At 36.3% G+C, this 23339-nt stretch overlaps 2 protein-coding genes and 1 pseudogene across 2 annotated transcripts; 1 reads left to right on the top strand and 2 right to left on the bottom strand.

Annotated features, from left to right (window-relative positions):
* Positions 1 to 3677: 3677 nt before the first annotated feature.
* On the bottom strand, positions 3678 to 4325 carry LOC125473011. Its single transcript, XM_048575225.1, has one exon. The coding sequence runs from the start codon at positions 4323 to 4325 to the stop codon at positions 3678 to 3680; it is 648 nt and encodes a 215-aa protein (XP_048431182.1).
* A 5785-nt stretch (positions 4326 to 10110) lies between these two features.
* Positions 10111 to 13980, top strand: LOC103947487 (zinc finger protein GAI-ASSOCIATED FACTOR 1). The gene is made up of 4 exons (XM_048575491.1): positions 10111 to 10898; positions 11006 to 11402; positions 11519 to 11790; positions 12591 to 13980. The coding sequence occupies exons 1-4, from the start codon at positions 10775 to 10777 to the stop codon at positions 13367 to 13369; spliced, it is 1572 nt and encodes a 523-aa protein (XP_048431448.1). The 5' UTR covers positions 10111 to 10774; the 3' UTR covers positions 13370 to 13980.
* A 4132-nt stretch (positions 13981 to 18112) lies between these two features.
* On the bottom strand, positions 18113 to 19805 carry LOC103947532 (annotated as a pseudogene).
* Positions 19806 to 23339: the final 3534 nt, after the last annotated feature.

Raw genomic sequence — 23339 nt, 5'->3', positions numbered from 1 at the left:
CTGCAAACATGCCTGTAAGGATAGACGTATTTAACGGATGTCGAGTCAACATCCTTGGAGGGTGTGTCGTCCCTATTGGACGGTTTGGTACATTGACGGATAACCAATCAATCTGTCTTGGCCTGGAGCATGACATATCACGCGGTTCATATGATTCACTTCCCTAGAAGAGGAAGACACGACACAACAATGAATCAATACTTGATCGCTGTCTCAAATCATTTCCATCTCATGAGATTAATCCGAATTACTCCCGAGACTTGAAGTTCTTGGTCCAGTATACTAATTTGGATGAGCTAAATGAAATTGAAAAAAGATTACCATCGATGATATTTTCACTTATATGGTAGCTACCGACATAAATGAAAAGTGACGATATCGAACCGTGTTCCGTTGATTAAGTGACAACGTAGAACTGATTGGACAACCAAAATTAAAATCCAGGTCAAATTCCTTACCAAAGTGTGTATTGGACCTGTCATTCCTACACTGCCCAAGGTAACCCTGTTGCATTACAAATGGGAAAGGAAGCGTTATGAGATGAATGAAATAGTGCGATATGATGCACACCTTACGGTGCAAGGTTTCTCTCAAACGTCATGTGATTGACAGCAGTATTATGAAATGTGGTTAGTGTTTTCTCCATGGGGATATAGATACGGAGATTTACATGTAAGTTCCCGAAGAATTACATGGATTGGTTCAAATAGTTCCAAACCACGGAACATCCTTTTAACTTGTTTGAGGCGTTCACTTAAATCCGACGAATGTGGTATACTCGTCTAAGTGATTATTTGATTAGTTAAGGATATGAATTATGCCCTTACGTGTTAAACTAAGAAGTCTTATTCCAAATTGTTAGAGTTATAGTTTATGTCGTTGACATAAATCTCACTAAGACTCGGAAAGAGCTTGAGAAAATTGCTTCGTACCTGAAAATAGAATTTGAGATGAAGAATCTTAGGAAAACTCGTTTATGACTTGACCTAAAGTTGAAGCATTGTTCAAACAGTATTTTGGTCTACCAGTCGAACTACACCCTGAAGGTGTCACCTTTAAGTATACCTATGATCGTCCATACGTTATATACAAATGAGACCCTTGAAGATGTTATGGAATCTGAAATTCCATATCTGAGTTCAACTTTGCTCTTCGTTGTACTTAGCTCATTGTTTTAGACAAGATATCTCATTCGCTATTAAGATGCAGCACCGCGCCTACACGCAACCACTGAATTGGTATTAAAGACGTACCCTGAAGGTACTACAAATTTGGGCAAATCCCAACTCATCTCGAACGGATCCAACCCCTTGATCCTCAGAATGATGATTGCCTTGTTTGTTATGCTAACGCTGGTTACTTATCAAACCAGCACAAGGCAAAATCCCCGAATGGTTATGTCTTTACCGTTAGGAATATCGCATATCGCAATATCTTGGAGGTCCACGATATGACCTTAGTTGCAAAATCTTTGAATCGTTCCAAGAATCACCTCACTTCATTATGCCACAAATAAGACATGGTTATGAGTTCTTATCGAGCATATTCGAAGTACTTGATGTTTTCATCCATCGTTGAGTCCGAACAATGATTTATGAAGACTATGCCCCATGTATCTACCCGACCAAGACATGATACATCAACGAAGTCAAAACCAGGACATATTGCGTCTACATCTACATCAGCAAAGCATTAAGAGATTAAAGTCATGCAAGTCGATCTCAGACAACCTTGTTGACCTCTACACGACGTCACTACCGAAGTCAACCTTCCAAAAGCTTGTCCGAGGAATTGGTATGCCTAATTATCATATGCAATGCTTGTAGTTCTCATTTGGAAGTTTTGTCAAACTCAAGGGGAGTATCCAAAAGTATACTCACTTGATCTTAATGTACTATTCTTCCTACGATTATGAGCATTTTTTCCACTGAGTCATTGCTACCTAACAAGGTTTTAACGAGGCACCCATCTTGGGCTGATCATACCATTGTGAGCTCTTCTACTTGCGTCCAAAAGACGTATAGTTTTGACTTAATGCAACTTCTCACTTTTCTCCTTAGACTATAGGTTTTTCTCCCACCTTGGGGTTTTACCTTAGCGAGGTTTTGTGAGTTTTACTTTTTTATGCATTCTTCCATTGATCAGAGACTCACATTCGCTTATTATGCCGACGACTTCATCAACTTTACTTACTTCATCGCTAAAGACCTGATGTGCCATTTACTGGAGTATTTACACCCTCAAGGGGGGGGTGTTGCAACTCTATTAGATTAGGAATGTGATTGTGTAAATCCTAGTACATCTAGGAATATCTCTTATATTCCTATTATGAATTGATTACCTATTAAGAGTTGTAATCCTAAAGGGTAAGTAATTAACCTTCTCTACTACTATAAATAAATCACAATGAGGTGGAAAATAACACACCTCACAATTACACATCTCTACTCTTTCTCTCTCTACGCCGCATCTTCCCTCTCTCCATGACCTCCATAATTGTTTAGTAAATTATACCTATAACAGTAGCATATTATTTTATGTTATCAATAATATCGTTAAAACATTCATTACAGGATGGCCAAGAGATTCAATATTTTACAAGCAAATCCTCTCCCGAGAGCCAGATTGCACTAATATCATAAGATAATATATGGACCCAATAAGGTTTAATAGCAACTGGATTACAGGGAGCAAATGTCACCATGTTAAGGGACAGAAGCTCAATTTGGACAAAAGCAAAGCACTGCACGTAGGGTCATTCCTGCCATGACTCATGATCAGCACAACAACTATAATACATTCACAAGAGTTTTCTTTAATCTTATTCTGTGATCTTTAGCTAGTTTATGATTTTTTTTTCCTTTTCTGAAAAGCTAGTTGATTTAATTACCTATATATTTGCTAAAGTAGTTTGTGTGAATTTTTGGATTGTATATTTTTGTCCATATGGAGGCCTACTATATATAAATTAACTACAAGAGAATATTAAACTACAGAATTGTAGAAAACCCTAACTACGAAGGTCAACTAATCCCACAACAACTCACTAATGTTTTACCACTAAAGCTAGAAACTATATATTAATCTAGAAACTATGTATTTCTCTTTGCAATGTGAAGATGTCATTTTAAATTCTCTTTTATTTTCTGGTAGACGGTAAATGAAGACAGATGCCTCTTGATCATTGGTTATTGTGTAACCAATGCCACATCATCCTAAGTTGTTAGAATGTTTGGTAGGTGGTTAAATGAGTTGTTAGTTGGTTAATTAGTTACTTTGTGGTTATTGTTCAGTATATAATGTATTTCAACTTACAAATGTAATCAGTTGTCATTTTTACTAATTATTTTTTATTCAATTATGAATAATTACTTGTTCATTCATTTTTCCGTGCGTGCATGCCTGCATGGTATATTCTACGTAAGAGAGAGCTGAATACAATTCATTAGGAAATTTGATTATAATCCTTGGCAAAGATGACGTCTTCTATTTTTTTTTTTTTTTGGAAAAATACGTTATTCATTGCAAAGAAATAGAATGCGTACAAACTGATGATAGCGTGCATAATGGGCCCCGATAAAACCTTGCAGGGACTTTCAACCTGATCGAAGGGAAAATAGCGTCCCCCGCACAAACAAGAGAAATATCCCCAAATGACAAGACATAAAATCATAACCCTACAAACTTTCTTCAAATAAGATATCCCTGAGCAAGTCAGGGGGATTTTCACACCACCCAATTTGATGGGTACTACCCAACCCCAAACGTGCAAGCCTATGAGCAGCCGAATTATATCCTCGTTGCACCAAACTCACCTCTGAACCAGGAAAAGATTGGAGCATAAATCGCAAGTCATTTATTATATTTCCCAATGGAGAACGATCATCTTCCTTGCCCTTCATGGCAGCCATCACCAGATTGGAATCACCTTCAAAGCTTATCCTTTTACCATCTGGGCAATATGACTGGGCCAGCAATAATGCATGTTGAGCAGCACAAAGCTCTGCATGGAATGCCGAACCTGTCCACCCCAAAGGTCCCGCTACTGCAGCAACAAAATCACCCAAATGGTCACGTAGCACAGCTCTAAAACCTCCCCTTGAGCCTTGTTGTATCCACGCCCCATCAAAATTACACCTAACCCAATCAACCCCAGGTCTCTGCCACTTCTGTTGAACTTTCATGGATTTTTTTGTTCCTGACTTGTGCCACTTATGGTACTCTTGTAGCCAACCTTCCGTTCTAATCAACAAATCCTGCGGCATCAACTGCTTCCCATTCCAAATCCCATCATTCCTATTCTTCCATAGCATCCAAATAACCATCAACGATAATTCGATTACCAAAGGTGGAGAATGCCCAACAATATTTGATAACCAAGATGACTTTTAGACTAAAACCGTGAGTAAGATCAAAATCTAATTTTAGTCAATTGATATATTAATCACCTCATTTATTAATTATATTTGATGTTTAAATTATTTCTGCTTTACTTCCTAATTTTAATGTATTAATTATATTTCATTATAATTTTCATTTTCATTTCATTCATCGTAATATATTTTGTTGTAAACATTTAGATAAACTACTTTTTGTTATACAATATATTTTGATATACTTTGTCTTCTTCATTTAGGTACATTAAATTCTTTATAATACATTTTGGTGCATACATTTAGGTACACATATTTCGGTACATACATTTCCATACAAATATTGTGGCATCCCACATCGCCCAGGGGTGATCCTTATATGTATATTCCCATCCCTACCTAGCACGAGGCCTTTTGGGAGCTCATTGGCTTCGGGTTCCATGGGAACTCCGAAGTTAAGCGAGTAGCGCGCGAGAGCATTCCCAGGATGGGTGACCCATCGGGAAGTTCTCGTGTGAGTTCCCAAAAACAAAACCGTGAGGGCGTGGTGGGGGCCCAAAGCGGACAATATCGTGCTACGGTGGTGGAGCGGGCCCGGGAAGTGATCCGCCCCGGGCCGGGATGTGACAATTTGGTATCAGAGCCTAACCCTGGTCGCGTATCTGCCGACGAGGACGTCGGGCCCCTAAGGGGGGTGGATTGTGGCATCCCACATCGCCCAGGGGTGATCCTTATATGTATATTCTCATCCCTACCTAGCACGAGGCCTTTTGGGAGCTCACTGGCTTCGGGTTCCATGGGAACTCCGAAGTTAAGCGAGTAGCGCGCGAGAGCATTCCCAGGATGGGTGACCCATTGGGAAGTTCTCGTGTGAGTTCCCAAAAACAAAACCGTGAGGGCGTGGTGGGGGCCCAAAGCGGACAATATCGTGCTACGGTGGTGGAGCGGGCCCGGGAAGTGATCCGCCCCGGGCCGGGATGTGACAAATATGTAGGCACATTAATTCAATATAATACATTTTGGTACATATATTTCGGTACTAACATTTTAGTGCATACATTTCGGTACACATATTTAGGTACATTAATTTAACATGATACATTTTGATACTAACATTTAGGTACATTAATTCAATATATTACATTTCGGTACTAGGTACATTAATTGAGTTTTTCAAGTTTGAAGAATGTAATATAATTATATAAAATTAATAAGTTAAAAAATAAATTGGTCAAAAATAATTTTAAATGTGTATATTAATTGATTTAAATATTTAATGGGAGACAGTGAATAAAATACACATTAATTAATTTGAATTAAGAACACATCAAGGGACTATAATCAATATGTAATTTAACACCAAATTTTTATTAAATTTCAATCTTCTTCAAAGATTAAATTAAAAAAAAAAATACCTATATTCATTCTCCCATACACAGAAGAATCAAGATACATCCCAAATTTTAGGACTCTTTTGCCCAACCCCCAAAAGAAGACTCCATATATAGTCATATGTAAATGCGCCATTTGATTGATGAATCTCACAAACATTCTCGCGATGGGCATATGTTTAAATAAAGCTCTTCATTTTCTAGGCAACTTTTAGTGGCTGATAATATTAGGGTCACTCGATCTAGAGATATTAGTTATAGTTATTCTCCTTCAATTATTAGTTTTTTTTTTTTTTATTCGGAACCTTCAATTAATAGTTAAAGCTTGATTTGTTTCCCTTAATCATATTTTCGTATGTGTTAATACCATCGCTATTATTAAATAATATTGTCTTAGACCTTCATGTAACTAGTTTTTACTATAAATCTTCAAACTGTGAATCAAACTTTGTCTTAATCATAAATGTAATATCATCTTCAAAGAATATATATAGGTCAGTCTCATGGTCGTCGTTATTTTTTAATGTTTAGTCGCTAGTCTGTCTGACTAACCCTGTATATATTCATTGTTCTTGCATACTAATAATTCTTAATCTTAATTTGACCTAAAATAAAGAAAGGTAATTGGTCATTGCCGTCTCTAAACGGAGTGAAAATCCATCCAAAGAGAACCGTGCCCGCATGCATGCATAGTATAAAAAGATCGTGCAATCCAAGTCAATGCAATTTATGGTGGATTCTGCATATATAGAAACACTTACCGGCTTTTTTGTTATATTAAATAATAATCAACGAGTTGCGAATATTTTTATTTATTTAACCTCGTTGTCTTTTGCTTATGGTAAACAAATTTTAACAAAAAAGATAATACTACTTAATAGTCTTGATTAACTTACTAGTATTTGTTTCCTGCATTTAGTACTACGGTTTAATAGTATTCATCTTCACTTGTAAGTGAGAGATCTTACATTCAATTCTCGTCATAAGTGCATTCAAACCATATTATTATATCTAACCTTGTGTGAGACTTGGTATACTCTCCCACTTCTTTAATGTATATAACATCATTCGTTGAAAAAAAGAAAAGTAATTGTTTCCTCACGTACTAGGTTTTTAAATCACGTAGACAAACAAACGTGATCAATAATTTGTCGAAGCCACATGCGTGCACGTTAAGCTTAGTTGGTTTGATCTGAATGTGATAATTTTTTGCAGCCAATCAAATCAAGAAATGGTGTTATCCCCTTAGCTTATAAACTAGCTGGAACTGCCTCTTTTAGACATACTCGTACTCTTCAAGCAAATAATAGTCAAGAAAAGTCATGAGCAAAAACCTAATTATGTTAACTAGTTGATTTAGCTATCAATATTAGTTATTATTATTTTATTGTATACTTTCTATAGAAGATTTTTATTGATAAAATAAAGGAAGACTCAGTGGACTAATTATTAACCCTTGGACTAATATCATATACTTATCGAATTCAAAAGACAAAGGAAGACTTTGTGGGATCCATTCAAAAGATAATAGAAAACCATAAAGTATAACAACATTATTTTCTGATTTCATACTTTACCAACAACATTATTTTCTGATTTCATACTTTACCCTTTGCACCCACTTATATAAGCTCCACAAAGCTTGCTTTGGGCCTTTAATCCTTTGTTTTAAAAGAGAAAAGCTTATGCGTTAAGCAAAAACCTTTTTCAAAATACATTTTGTGAAAAAAAAAAAAAAAAAAAAAACTTTTTAAAATTGACTTTATTGATAATTGGCTGTTAAAACTGTCCAGTGACACTCTTGTACATTTTTACACTAATCTATACTAGGAGGAAAGAAAAGGGTTTGAATCCGAGATGTAGTGGATTGAAGAAGAAAACTTTTACCACTAGAGAAATTCATCACTTGCAATAATCTTGTACATTTCAAACTCTTGTAAGTTGAACATTTACCATTGTAAATGAAATAACTTACAATGAAATAAGAATTATATTACAAGTAAAAAAAGACAAACTAGGAGATATTATATTTTTTGAATCATCCAACACCTATGTATTGCGACAGTAAATAAAATAAATAGGTACACCGATATAATGATATTAACACAATGAATCATTTAACGTAAGATTAGTTGTAGAATAAGAACATTAATGTATATGTGTTACTTCCACCATCTAAATAATTATCATATATTGGACCCGGGTCTTATATTTTGTAACCTACTTCACACGACACATTCACATTGTCCATCGATGAAGACCAGTCTTTTGACTTTTTGGATTTCAAAACGACTTTTATTCTATCTTAATTAATCAACTTGTCTTTTTATAGTCGATTGTTTTGTGTCCTCGTGTTATCTTCCTTGTCCTCACATGTGCCATTTGCTTGTTTTAGAGAAAAATGAAGCAATATTTTATGAATTTTGATTCAATCGGAGTTTTGATTTCTAAACAAAAAATTTGTGAGTATTGATCCTAAAATTTATTATAATATAGAATAATAGTCATTTTCGTTAAGTCTGTTAGAATTTTTATTCAAAATAAAAGATTTAAAGAGGCAAAAAAATAGAGGAATATTCCAACCTAGATAACCAAAATAACTATTCCGCCATATTATTATAAGTTTAGACAACAATATTTACGAATATTTAGTTTAGGAATCAATCTCTAACTGAGCTAAAGTTGTGGAACAATATTTCTAGTTCTACATACTTTAGTTGGTGAAATCATAAATTATATGGGTTAAGTTTAGTATAGCTAAAGTATTAATATCGCTTGTAATAAAAAATAAAAAAAATAGTTCTGCTTGCTTTTAGTAGGTGAAATTAGAATACTGTTACAATTTGTATTTTTTTTATTGTAACTGACGTAATTTGAATTATATGGATGAAGTGTCGAACTAAGATGTGAAAAAAAAAGAACACACTACTCTTGCTAACTTGTTTAACTTGTTTACATACGTCTGGAAAAACATTCAACAACCTTTTTGGTGATACATCTCAAATTTTCATATTCAATCTACTCAACTCCTACTCTACATGCATTATGTATGACAAACTTATTATAAGCATAACTTACAGTTAAGCAACTTATACATATATTAGAACATGTAATCAAGTTATAAGTAAGAAATTTTAAATTTGATTTTTATATTTAGATTATTGATTTATCAATTCTCTTTTTGATTTCTCGATGAATATAGTTGCATGTATAAAATAAAAAATCGCTTAGAAGATGTGTCTACGATGATGCATATTACTCAAAGGCAAATGTTTATACAAAAATTAACTGCTATAAAAATTCATTAGATCCATATTCAAAATTTAATTGTTAGTTTTTGAATTTTTGCAAAATGAGCCCGAAGTTCTAATTTTGTAATTACACAACATGATTTTTTTTATTGTACCAATTTGATTTTTACGTTACCTTTATTGTCTACTTAAACGTTAAGTGTTAATAGACTTGACTAACATTTTAAGTACCCGTTGTTCGCCAGTTTCAATATTTAGTACTTTGCATTTTACTATTTTAACCTTTATATGAAATTGATAGTCAACGGTATAGTCCATTATATAGCACATCAGCAATTAACGTTTAATTAGATGATGAAACTGATGGAAATGTAGATTGGTGCAATATAGAAATCACATGGGATAGAAAGCAGAAAACCATTTAATACTCCGGTCTAGTGATATTCCTCTTCACTTGTAAGTGAAAGGTCTTAGACTCGATTCTTACCAAAAACGAATTTGAATCATATTATTGCTAGTCCATTATGAGATTAACAGCATCCTCTTTTCTTTAATATAGATAATATTACTTGTTCAACAAAACCAAAATGCAAAAATTAAAATCTCCTAGTTGATTTTATCAACGACTCTAAAATCTTGTGTTCACCTCAAATTTTTGGGAAAGAGATCAAGCCACGTGTACTCCTTTTAATCCGACGTGTAAAAGCACACAACTCGTTTCACCGCGGTAAGCCCAAATATAATTAATGAGCAGTATTGCACACGGTGCGGCCTAGAAAACAAACAAACGTGTCGAGATCAGAAGGGGGTGAAAACACCAATCACGACAAAAGTTATTTGACTTTTGTAAAATTAAAGGAGCGGTCGTCGGCCAAAACGCATCCAAATACTCAACTAAACGACAAAGCAATATCGTATCCCTCGGTCGACAGCGTGCCTAAGAACACCCGACTCCCGACACGTGGACCGGATTAACCTCCGTGTCTGTAATCAGAAACTTGAACAGCAAGTCATGGCCTACTCAGATCAATCCGCTGCTTTCCACTGATTAAACTCGATTAAATATCTAATTTTTTATTATCACTTTCTCAGCATCTCCCAGTCTTCTGAAAAGTGAGTGAGAAAAGCGGCAGAGCAAAGACTTTGCCTTAAACTCTCTCTCTCTCTCTCTCTCTAGAATCTCGATTCACAATCTCACTCTGTTCTTCAGCAGTCTTATTAAACCCTGCAATTATTTTCCTGTTCTGGTTTCTATTTAGCTGAAATCTCAATAGGGTTTTCTCAGAGGGTAGTCAATCAGCTCAGAAACACCCAAAAACCAGCTGAAATTTTGGGTTTTGGTCAAATATTCAGACCAGGATTTGGATCAAATTTTGACTCTTGTAAAATTCGGGTTTCTTTTCCTCCTCCTTGCAGATAAATCTGAGAGCTGAGAGAGAAGCTTTTATTTTACAGGCTGGGGTTCTTAAATGATTGTGTTTTCGGGGGCAGTGTAAGCTTTGGTCAGAGACCCATCAGGACAGAGCTGGTAGGTGGGCATAGAAAAACAAAAGAGAGGACCTTGACTGGTAGATGAGAGAGAGAGAGAGAGAGAGAGAGAGAGAGATGTAATCAAAACCCTAGAAAATGAAAAATTTGTACCTACAAACACTTCCTTAGAGTTTTAAGATTAAAACCCAAGTGGTAGAGTTTTGGTTTTTGTCCTGCAGATTGGAAGTTCAAAAAAATAAAAGAGGAGAAAATCAAAATCTCAGCTCTGATGCCGACCGACCTAGATAATTCCTCTACAGCTTCAGGTGAAGCTAGCGTTTCTTCCTCCGGCAACCAAACCGCTCCTCCCAAACCCGCCACCAAGAAAAAAAGAAACTTGCCAGGAATGCCAGGTAGCTCAAATTTTAACAATCCCATTTTTCTTCTTCTGATTTTTCATGTTTTGTATGGATTAGTGATTGGATTTCTGGGTTAATTTGACTTCTGGGCTTTGTTGCAGATCCAGATGCGGAGGTGATTGCTCTATCGCCGAAGACCCTTATGGCGACGAACCGATTTGTCTGCGAAATTTGCAGCAAAGGGTTTCAGAGGGATCAGAATCTGCAGCTTCATCGGCGCGGCCATAATCTGCCATGGAAGCTGCGGCAGAGGTCGAGCAAAGAAGTGAAGAAGCGAGTCTACGTCTGCCCGGAGGCTTCTTGTGTGCACCACGATCCGTCCAGAGCTTTGGGTGATCTCACTGGGATTAAAAAGCACTTTTGCAGAAAGCACGGTGAGAAGAAGTGGAAATGCGATAAGTGCTCCAAGAAGTATGCGGTTCAGTCGGATTGGAAAGCCCATTCGAAAATTTGTGGCACCAGAGAGTACAAATGCGATTGTGGGACTTTGTTCTCAAGGTTTGATAATTAATGAAACTTCGATTTTGTCTTTAGGATTTTATGTTTTTTTTTAGATTAATTTGTTGGGTTTTTTTGATTGGATTGGTAAAGTTTTTGGTTTTTGTTGTTTGAAGGAGGGATAGCTTCATAACTCACAGGGCCTTCTGTGATGCTTTGGCAGAAGAGAGCGCCAAAGCTCATACCCCCACCGCCGCCGCCGCCGCCACAGCAGTGAATTTGAATTCAGAATCAGACCCAAAAACCCAATCTGCTAATTCACCTCCACAAGCACCGCCGCCGCCGCCGCCGCCGCCGCAGGCAGCAGCTCCATCCCAGCCTACAACTTCATCAGTTCCATCTATGTCAGCCGGTGTGCTATCTTCATCCCTGCCTACACAAAGCACAGGTAAAACATGTCCAAAATTGGCAAATTTTCAATCTTTTCTGTTGGGTTTTGTCGGAAGTGTTTTTAGTCCAAAACAAACAACAAAATCTGTGTTGTGTTTATTGTTGTTGTTTTATTATGGTGTGTCTCTTGCTATGGATCTTGGAGTTTAGTAATTTTTGTCTGTTACGAAATTTGTTTTCAGCAGGGTATGTAATCACTCACGGTATGACAGTATTGGTAACTTGATCAAAGATTTGAGGGAATTTAACAAATTAATTAAAAATTAAGGTTCCTGGAGATTTGTATTAAACTTTTAGTGATTCAAAAGCTAAAAGGGGGAAGAGTAAAACCTGGATTGGTACTGAGGTAATTCTGAAAGAAGTTGGTATCAAAAAAAGTTGGGAGCTGTTTTTGTATTTGGTAAACATTCAGCTTCAGCTTTTTTTTCACAGTTTTAGGTGAAAAAAAACCAAAAACAAGCAGCTGCAAAAGTTTAATACAAATCGGTTTTGGGTGAAAAATCGGGTTTTTTTTTTACATTTGTTTTACATAAATGTTTACCAAATATTATAATACTACTTTTTTTTTTTCAAAAGCACTTTTAAAAAAAAAAAGTTTACCACTGCTTTATTTCACAGAAGCAGTTTTTTTTTGAAATCACATCAATACAAGCCCTAAGTGGGATTAGAGAAAGGACACCATTATTGATCCTCCTTTTCCTTCAAAAGTTATTTCATAAAGAAAGGTCTTAACTTTATGTTCCTGCATTTTTAAGTGACCCCTTTAATTTACATCCTTTTCTCCTTTTGTTGTTGTAGTGAGAGAGTTGCCGGAAAATCCCACACAAGTTGTAGAAGAAGTGCAGGTTGTGGTGGGTCGAAAGGGTAATTGTAGCAGCAGCAGCAGCAGCTCCAGCAGCAATGGCAGTACAAGCAGTGGTGTGTTTGCAAGTTTATTTACTTCCTCAACAACATCGGCCAGCTTGCAACCTCCTCAACAGCCTGCATTTACTGACTTAATACGAGCCATGGGGCATCCGGATCAATCTAACGACCTAGCCCCATCTTCTTCAATGGAGCCTATTTCTCTTGGCCTCTCAACCAGCCATGGATCCTCAATTTTCGAGTCTGCAGGGCATGAGCGTAGGCAGTATGCGCCTCCGCCGCAACCAGCTATGTCTGCAACAGCTCTGCTTCAGAAAGCTGCTCAAATGGGCCCAGCAGAAACCAATGCATCGTTACTTCGTGGGTTTGGCATTATGTCATCCGCATCATCTTCCGTGCAACAAGAGACCATGCAATGGAATCAAAGGCCGGCAGAACCAGATAATGCCCCAGTTGCTGCAGGGCTTGGACTTGGTCTCCCTTGTGATGGAGGTTCGGGATGGAAGGAATTAATGATGGAAAGTCCTTCAATGTTCGGTCCCAAGCAAACCACACTTGATCTTTTGGGATTGGGAATGGCCGCCGGTAATAACCCCAGTAGCGGCCTATCGGCCCTAATTACATCAATCGGTGGCGGTCTAGATGTAGCAGCCGCAGCTGCATCCTATGGAGGTGGAGAATATAGCGGTAAGGACTTGGCTAGAAGCTCATGAAACATGAGAGTCATTTTCTTTCATTTGACTCGAGGAAGGGGCGTACAAGGTGCAGGTTGATTTCTTATGAGGAAAATTGATGATGTTGCAGAATGAAGTAAGACATACATAACTAAATAAAAGATTAGCCATCATAAGCATGGAGGTAAGCATTCTTTTTTAATGTTCTCCTGCCTCGGTGACTATGGCGAAACGGCCTTGTCTTTCTGCTGTAGACTTTGTCGAAAGCTAAATCTGGAGATCGTTTCGTGTTTCGTCCCTCTATTGTTTAACTTGGGGGTTTTAGCATAGGCTTCCATGTATGTATGTCACTTTCTGTTAGCTTAAGGTGGATTTGGTGAATGAATATGTGTTACCTACTGCAATTCTTTAATTTTGTCAAGTTTCTCAAGCAAAGCCTGGCGATGAAAGGCTCGGTGGATGGATTTTACCAATTTGGGTTTACAGTACTATGCCAGGTAAGGGTAGATGGATTGGGGGTTTGGGGTTGATCTTGTAAATTACTGTGTGATTAGCCTGTAGTTTTAGGGCTCCTAGACTTGCTCAAACTTCCAATTTCCATCACTTTGTACGTACAATTAAATTAAGATTAAGCTTTTTGTTTTCTTTTATATATAATGAATTTCATGGTACGTGATGTTACGCTAACAGTGTCATCGTGTTCTGTAAGTTCTTTGTTAGTGCATGGCGTGATGAGATTTGGGTTTTTTCAATTTTATAAATTACAAGAAATTTGTGCCAGTGTGCAGTTTTCCATAATTGTACGAACGCTTCTAACATTGGTCCCCAAAGATACAAATTGAATGGGGTCTTTAAATATCTTGAAAATGGTCCTGTGTTGTGCAGTGCATAAATTAGGATCTTTATCTTTTTTTTTTTTAAACAAATTAGGATCTTTATCTAATGTCACATCAAATTCAGGTTAAATTCTTGGGTGTAATCGGACAAATATCTTCTCCTCTATCTCGAGATCTTCTACTGTACTCTCGTCGGACATTCGGATCCGTAATTTATCCTCTATTTGTAAATTTACTGTTAAAGATAACGTTCATATGTAACTATTGCGAGATGCTTTTTATTTTTTAGACCAAGTTAAAAGCTCCGATGAAATCTTATTTACACGTACTTACACTTTATATGTATGTGTGTGTCTTCTAATCCTTTGAATGCGAAATAATTTAGAGAACTTTCATGAAAAGAGTTTGGATTAAGTTTATTTTAATAAAAAATCATGCTATAACTTTATTTAATTAAAAAAACTTAAATTTTAATAAAAAGGATAAAAGATTTAAATTTTAATAAAAATGACAAAAGAACTTAAATTTTAACGAAAAAAACATAATTTTAATGAAAAGGACAAAAAAATCTGATGCGTGGACCCACGATACACTGTTTATAAAACTTACTACACTGTTTATGAAACTTACTACACTATTTATGAAACTTACAACACTGTTTATGAAAACTTACTAAAATGAAACTCTGAAGGGTCCTCTCTTTCTGCACATAAATCCTTCTCCCCCATATTATTCTCCTTCTTTGAACCAGACTGCTCAACACTGACTTTGCTTGTCAAACTTGTAGCTCCACCATTGGCATTACGTCCCACAACTAACTGTCTCTCTTCACCATTGCCTATTTGCAGAGACCCATCAACTCCCGAGTTTAGCGAATTTGCATTACCATGTACACTACTATCGTTTTGGTTAATTGAATTACCAGAAACTTCAAAATGTTCATTACTTCCATCTAGTCCAACCTTTGCCTATCTTCCCATCTCCCCCACACAATGACTAGCTTCTTCACTCCTCCACTGTCTCCACCCTTTGATATCATCAAAATTCACATCCACTCCACTACTTCCCACAAACCTAAAGCTCTCACTCTCATCCACATGATCAAAGTAATCCTAGGAAGAATCTTCATCCAGCAGAGGAGGCGGCGGCAGTGGAATATCCTCATCCATGTAACTACTGCTAACCGGATTGAACCTTACAGTCACAGCAGCAGCACCTCCTGACCTCATATAACTCAACCTTGCCACATGAGGCGAAGCATGCCTCTCGTGAAACAGAGGCGAGTCCAAAGAGTTGACCAAAGGTGACGGCGACAGCGAGGGGTAGGAAAAAAAAACAAAATCTATTAAACAAAAAGATGGGAGAAAAATGGAGTGCTTGAAGTTTTGGGGGGTATGCGTCCCCAGCAGAAGTTGGAAGTGTTAGGTTTATTATTTATTTAAATTTGTCTTTTGTCCTTATTATTAAATAAAGTTAGTGGGTGGTTTTTTATTAAAATGTAAAGATTTGAAGCCATTTTCATTAGTTTTCCTAATAATTTATTGCAGTCAGAGGATAGTGTTCGAGTCATAATTGTTGCAACAATGACCTGCCTGGACCCCAAAGGGTTCAATGCAAACCTTGCACTTGCCGGACGGTAAAAAAAAATGCTACCTATAAATTTTGATAAAACTAAAGCTCAGGCCGGTAAACTTGAAATCGATAGAAACCTTCACGCGCATGTGTAACTTATGTCAAAGTGAAGTGAATATTAAGGGTACAAGTCAGCAATACAGTTAGAAATACAGTTAGCAATATAGTTAGCAAGTTTGTTAGTATTTGGTTAGAGTTGTTAGGTTTTCTAGTATAAAAACAGTGTTGTATAATCTTTCTCTTTAGTTAATACAAGTCTCATATTTCTCTCTCTAAACTCTCTCTACACCATCTTTCATCTCCATTTTCTCTTTGATTCTCAAATTTTTCAATGTAGTTAACATGGTATCAGAGCAGGTTGTTCCACGTGTGAAGCCAAACGGCCACATGCGCTCCATGTCACCCTATTGTGTTGTTCACGTGTTAGGCTTGAAAATGCGCCACACGTGAGGGGGCGTTTTGAGAACGAGTCCCACATTGATATGAGGAAGAACCTTGCATGAGCTTATAAGAGGTTGGGCTACTCCTTATATTGCCAATTGGTTATGATGATATCATTAGTCATTTCAGTTGATATGTTGAGAATTAAGAGCATAGAGCCATCTTTCTTTTGCCTTGAAGCAGTCTGCATTTGAAGGTTTACATGGAGCGTTGGTCACATCCTGAAATGCACACATTGCATTGTTGGGCTAAAGATTAACTTGAAGAAATGAATCTCTCTCTTTAATGGGTTTGATTTTTCTGTGAATCTTTACATGTTTGGAGAAATGGGTGTGAATTTTCGAGTTTTGGCATATACTAGTTTATGGTTATTCAGATTATGGTATGTGCTAAAATGAGAAGTGTAACGTCTGATAAGAGTGTGCAAGAGCTAACTGAGGAGTTTGTGTAGTATATTTCCTTATCATAGCCTATAATGTTAAGTCTAACCAGCTTAGTTGTTGGCATGTATCTACTGTAAGTCCGGTTATAAGTGTCTTAGAAAAATATGAAGTTTGAAGATGTTGTCAACGGTAAATCACACGAAAGGTAATCCTGTGCTGTGAGTAGGTAAATCCCACGAAGGGTAATCCTACATAAATGTTGATTTTTTGTTGTTAAAATTGTGAAGGTCGATGCCATTGTTAAAAGTAGTTATTTTTGGTAAAATCCATAAAGGGCGATCTCGTGGTACTATAGTTAAGGCCGATGCCACACTATAATTTGCTAATTTTCTGTTTTGAAGGTCGAAGCCAATGTTGAATGAGATTGTTGACGGTAAATCCCACGTAGGGTAATCTTGTAAGAAGTTGTTATACCGACATAAGGGTGTGCTACGACTACTTTATAGTATGAAGCTCCTATTAGAGGCAGAGGAAGGGTGTCATGATTTCGGTACATTGTTTGGAGTCAGAACTATGCAAAATTTGGTAAGATCAACAAGAGACAGAGGTTTTGGAAAATATTCAAAATTTGATTGATGTTGGCACGGGTGATATTTTCATATGCACTATAACTCACATGGGAATGGTTTTCATATGGAACAAGGTGATATACATGAAGATATTATGACATGGAATGAATCTGAGGTGGATGAAGAGGGATTGCAAAATTGCAGATGGTTTAACTCTGTTATGTTTTCTGGTTTCATAATAGTGATTGCAGATGTTCTTCTAATCTCAAACTGGTTTTCCCCATTTGAGTTTGAAGGGGAGTATTAAGGGTACAAGTCAGCAATACAGTTAGAAATACAATTACCAATATAGTTAGCAAGTTTGTTAGTATTTGGTTAGAGTTGTTAGGTTTTCTAGTATAAATAGAGTTGTGTACGCTTTCTCTTTAGTTAATACAAGTCTCATATTTCTCTCTCTAGACTCTCTTTCTCTCTCTAATTTCTCTCTAGTTCATCTTTCTCAATTACTCTTTCTTCTCCATTTTCTATTCGATTCTCAAATATTTCAATGTAGTTAACAATGAATATGTACCATACAGGATTCTAGTTGCAAACGATGGATGTTAGGTGATGTGCGTATCGATCAATGTAGTGCTAGTTATAACTTATGCATCGTCACTAAGAACTTTATGAACAACTTTCACAAGAACTTTTTTTATTTGGTCGAAACGTTCACACTAATGAATGGGTTCCTTTGATCCTTTTGCGGCCAATACCTTGTTTCTGAACTGCATGCCATGACATATTTGTTAAGATCATAACTCTCATGAAACTTTGAAGCAGATATCAGTAGCAAAAACCTCACTCCAAATACGGCTAAGTGGCTTCGTACCAATGGCACTAGTTGGAAAACACGAAATTGGACTGACATCTTCCAACAACTTAGGGGATATGTTGGACCATGTAGCCAAACTCATGGAAAAGATTCACAACTTGGGAGAATCTAAGTAGTGTAGGTTTACTGCTGGCATCATTTTGGAATTGCGATTTAAGTAACGCCACAGGAATCTATCGTCATCCATTCTTCATTGATAATGCACCATTTTGAAGAGCCACCACAGAGGTATGATGATTATATTTTCTTTCCCTTTTGTACATATCAAGGTAGAAACGACCTAAAAGTTCATTGAAACTTGAGTAAGTGCAAACATTAGAATGCCAAACCTTAGCATCTTCAATTTCCTTAAATCTTAAACCAAAAAGGTCTTATATTATCTTGAATACCCCATATATAACCAAATTTACTACAAAGTATTGTTTCTGAGCTCCGAGGTCCACATTCAACTGTTGTGTTTTAGCCTTGCTGACATAGTATACCAGATCCTCAATTCTAAACGGATGGTCTCTTTCCTCTTTCCTCTTCAAATCTTTCAACATGGAAAGTGTAAGACATATTTTGAAATCACAACAACAAGACATTAGGATCACGAATAAATCAAATCAATATAAAATGGAGATTGACTAATTATATTAAACTTATCTGTAGAATACAGAAGACATAGTTATGAAGATAAAGTCATTGATCATTGCGAACAAAGTGAACAAAGTAGAAGTAGTCTTCTACTTCTAATACCTCTCAATGAACTCTACTATTGAAATAGGTTTGTAGTTTTCGTGAGTTTCAGTTGGTATAGAAACAGGGACTGCTCCTTGGTTTTATATATAGGGTTTTCAACCAATTCCTTCCTATTATCGGAAAAAATATCAACCCAAATCATGTCAAATCAATTAGAGTCCCATCATGACTCTCACTTCTTGTATTTACTTAATAAAGGCCCTTAATTGATTGCATGTAATTAGGACTCCAATATGTTTATTTCCTTAAGGCACTGAGAGTCCTAGAGATTTCAACTATTAACCAAGTCAACTATTCTCTCAATAATTCTCGGCATAATTCATTGCCATTCACAAAATGGTTTTACAAAAAGCTCCATGGTAGCCAAGTCAGCTAAACAAGGAGATGTCCTCTAAGAACTCCAAAACCTTTAAGGGTGCCTCTATTTTTTTGAGATCAACTGCATAGTCGGCACAACTTGAATAGTCGAGTAACCAAGCAAATTTATGGTGCATTTGGACCAAATCTTCTAAGATAGAACAATAAAATTTTCCACCCATCTCTCCATAGGCCACCTTTATCATCCTCCTTGTTCCAGCCCTACAAAGTTTAACTATTCAAGTACGGATGCCACATGATGACTTTTCATGGTCACCTTGAAACTCTGATGGTAACCCGGCCAACACAGCCTCAGTGAAGAGAAGAAAACTACCGTCCTCATTTAAGTTTTGAATATATAGCAAACTTACCTCATCGATTAGGACTCTCACGCATTACATTTCATCTGTCTTAGTTAATGTAAGATTTATTTTGTTGCGTTCAAACTCTCTCATCAAAGGCCTGAGTACAGTGCTTTGCTTCAGCATTCACCCACTCCTTTCCTGCAACAAAACAAATATGGACTCGGTTTTGGACACGTTTTTACACAAGTCGGGTCCAACTTGGACCGCTTTGAAAATTAAAAGTAAGAATCGGAAGGGTTAGGTACTACAGTCTAGATCCACGAGTCCAAAGACCCATATGCCCACCCGTGTAAACAATTACAATTTTTTTTGCGGGGATGGCAAGCATTGCATGAATAATAGTGTCACTGAAGGCAAGCCCAGCAACTCTTAAGGCTACTGGAAGTTGAGGCCGAGGGGTGAGCGAGGCCTAGCAAACTTTTGGCTTGCTGCAGGCAAGCTTAGGGCACAAAATGGACCCAACAAGCATGCGGGTTTGCTGTAGGGTGTGCTGTGACATGGGACAAAGCCCAGCAACACATGGGTTACTGGTTTTTGGGCCGTATGCACGAGGGTGGAGCCCAGCAAACTGCTGCAGGCTGTGTTGGAAGGTGAGTTGGGGCTGCAAGCCCAATCCAAACCAATCTCAGGCCAGAGGCCTAGCTGTTCTCACACGCAGCATGCTTAGAGGGCTGTTGCCTTGGTCTAGAAGTCAAAACGACGTCGTTCTGGTGGCGTGCTCAACGCGGATGGGCTGTAGGCCAGTGTTGCCAACGGCAGCGCGGCGATGAGCCCCCAGATTAAAAAAAAAAAAATCAATTTTTTCTAGGGTTTGTAAAACCCTGATGGCTTTTAATTTATTTATATGCTTTGACTCACAACTTCCACATAGCAAAATAATAATTGCGTAATGCATATATATATATATTAACAAATATTTGAAACATATACCATATATATCAAAATGAAAATATAAGTATAGGGGGTTCATGCATTATGGAGAATGTTTTCATGCTTCGTGGACGTTTCAAATATCTTACTTTATTTTAAGCGTACCTGATTGGCAGAAAACAAATAAAAGCCCTTGAATTGTGTAGAAAAAAGCCTCTTTCACGATCCTTCAGTTCCTTAGCTTATGACAAGAGCATGCTGATAACGTGTTGTAGGCCTAATTTACTGAACTATTCTAAGGGAATAAAGAGGGGGAGGCCGGTAGTAAGAGAAAGATGAGAGAGATTTAATTGTGAGGTGTGTGTTATATCACCCCATTGTGCCTCTATTTATAGTAGTAGGATATGTTAAATCCTTATCTAATAAGATTACAACTCTAGTAGGATAATATCTAACCCTAGGGAATATTCCAAGATATCCCTAGATACACTAGGATTTACACAATCACATTCCTAATCTAATATGATTGCAACAATATTTACATTAGGGGGGTGAATTTGCGCTCAATCACATAATAGGTCGGCCATAATAAGTTTGTATTAACTTCGTCATTCATGGGAGTTGAACTTAAAATGTCTCACTTACAAGCAAAGACAATTATTTATCTGCCCGAGTGCATGCTCGAAAGAAAGGAATGGCTAACCCGAAAGCTCTCCAACCCCCGCCGTTGAAACTGGTCCTCGAGTTGTTGTGTTGGGCAAGTTCAACAATAATTATTGTTACAACTTCTCACAATGAGTTGGAAGCTTGGTAAAAACACCAACGGCATCCTAGGAAAGTCCTCACTAGTTTGTAATTAAAATCATTAAGTAATTAGCGAAAGATTTATATTTTAAGGAAAATTAGTGAAAATGATTTTTATACTTTGAATTTTAACCAAAAATCATGTATTAACTTTATTTAATGATTATGACAAAATCTAATAACAAACCAGCCCAACAAGACTGACCCAAACAAAATAATTTATTGGTAGCATCCAATTTTACCCTTAACATCTTGGTGCTGCCGAACAAGTTCAGGGTTTGAATCTTCAGCCGATGGTGGTTCCTGCCGTTCATGGGCCTTCCTCTCCCATTCCAGGTGGCTTAGAACCTATTGTCACGTCTTTGATTGCAATTTCTTTGCCAAATTGATCACCATTTGCAGATGGGACCTACTAATCATTATCTTGCTTGCATCATATGCAATGATCTCCGTTAAACCTTCATCAATTTTCTGGTTTTTGTTTATTTTATAGGTTTTTATTTGTGTGAGAACAAAAACTAGAATCTAGACAAATTTTAATTATTCAAAAGTAGCTTTTAGTTTTCATTTAAAAAATCACAGAGGAAATAGTTATCAACTCCAAACGAGAATTTAATATGTGCGTGAGAGAGAGAGCAACTATGTATTGAATCTACTAACACAAAAGATTAATGATAGAAGAATTTAATTTTCATTTATTTCCATTGTAATTTGCAAAAGTATTTCCATTAAATTGACTCTCTCTCTCTCTCTTCCTTGTCGTCTTCTCCGAAGAACTTAGAAGCAAAGTACTTTGACTTCGTTGGAAATCGGTTCATATGAAAATAATACACTATTTCTAAAACTATTGAAAAATTACACACTAAACTGAATGAAAATAACTCGTAGTATTTATTGATGGAAATACTTTTGCAAATTACAATGGAAATAAATGAAAATTAAATTCTTTTACTATTAATCTTTTGCCATAGATTCAGTACACAGTTGCTCTCTCTCTCTCTCATGCACATATTAAATTCTCGTTTGGGGTTGATAACTATTTCCTCTATCATTTTTTTAAATGTAAACTAAAAGCTACTTTTGAATAATTAAAATTTGTCTTGATTCTAGTTTTTGTTCTCACACAAATAAAAAACTATAAAATAAATAAAAACCAGAAAATTGATGAAAGTTTAACGGAGATCATTGCGTATGATGCAAGCAAGATAATGATTAGTAGGTCCCATCTGCAAATGGTGATCAATTTGGCAAAGAAGGTGCAATCAAAGATGTGACAATAGGTTCTAAGCCACCGTAATATTTCTGAAACTGAAACAAAATAATTCATTAATTCTAAAATTAAGAAAAAATTACATATTATTTTTGAAAACTAAACAAAAATAACTCATGGTATTTATTGAAGGGAACAAAGTGAACATTATTTCTAGAACTACAACAAATACCTCAACTATTTCTTAAACATAACCAAAATATCTCACACTATTTCTGAAATAAAATTAAAATAACCCACATTATTTCTGGAGCCACATCAAAATAATTCACACTATTTCTGAAACTAAACCTTAATAACTCACACTAGTTCTAGAAGGGAACAAAATAAACATTATTTCTGAAACTACAACAAAATAACCACCACTACATCTGAAATTGAACAAAATAACTCACACACTATTTCTGAAACTACAACACAATTACAAACTATTTCTTAAAGAAACTGAATCAAAATAACCCACACTATTTATAGAAGAGACAAAATAAACACTATTTCTAGAATTACAGCAAACTTACCCTATTTATGAAATTTAACCAAAATAACTTACATTATTTCTGGAACTATAGTAACATAATCTACACTATTTCTGAAACTAAAACAAATTAACTCATACTATTTCTGGAACAATAACAAAATATACATCTATCTCATGGATGATACTCTAAATATCTTTTTTCATAGAATAAATACATATGTTTTGAATTAATTAATTAATTAATCTTTTTGCTCATGAAAAATCCGATGCTGCTGCCTTGAAGGCCAAAGGAAATTAAGCAACCTTTGAGCCTTCATTTCCTGAGGAAAGTTGTTCAAAAAAAAAAAAAAAAATCAGGGGAAAGAAAAAAAAAAGAATGATTCCATTTA

This window comes from the organism of the source record quoted next, unplaced genomic scaffold (assembly GCF_019419815.1).
Source record: "Pyrus x bretschneideri cultivar Hongxiangsu unplaced genomic scaffold, Pyrus_bretschneideri_v1 Contig8, whole genome shotgun sequence".
NCBI lineage: Eukaryota > Viridiplantae > Streptophyta > Magnoliopsida > Rosales > Rosaceae > Pyrus > Pyrus x bretschneideri.
This window is presented reverse-complemented; position numbering and strand designations above follow the sequence as displayed.

Excerpts from the sequence above, each read along its gene's own strand:
- LOC125473011 (XM_048575225.1), bottom strand. The coding sequence starts at position 4,325 with ATGGTTATTTGGATGCTATGGAAGAATAGGAATGATGGGATTTGGAAT.
- LOC103947487 (XM_048575491.1), top strand. The coding sequence starts at position 10,775 with ATGCCGACCGACCTAGATAATTCCTCTACAGCTTCAGGTGAAGCTAGC. Across the intron at positions 11,403-11,518 it reads TGTGGGACTTTGTTCTCAAG|GAGGGATAGCTTCATAACTC; the intron begins GTTTGATAATTA and ends TGTTGTTTGAAG. Across the intron at positions 11,791-12,590 it reads CCTGCCTACACAAAGCACAG|TGAGAGAGTTGCCGGAAAAT; the intron begins GTAAAACATGTC and ends TTGTTGTTGTAG.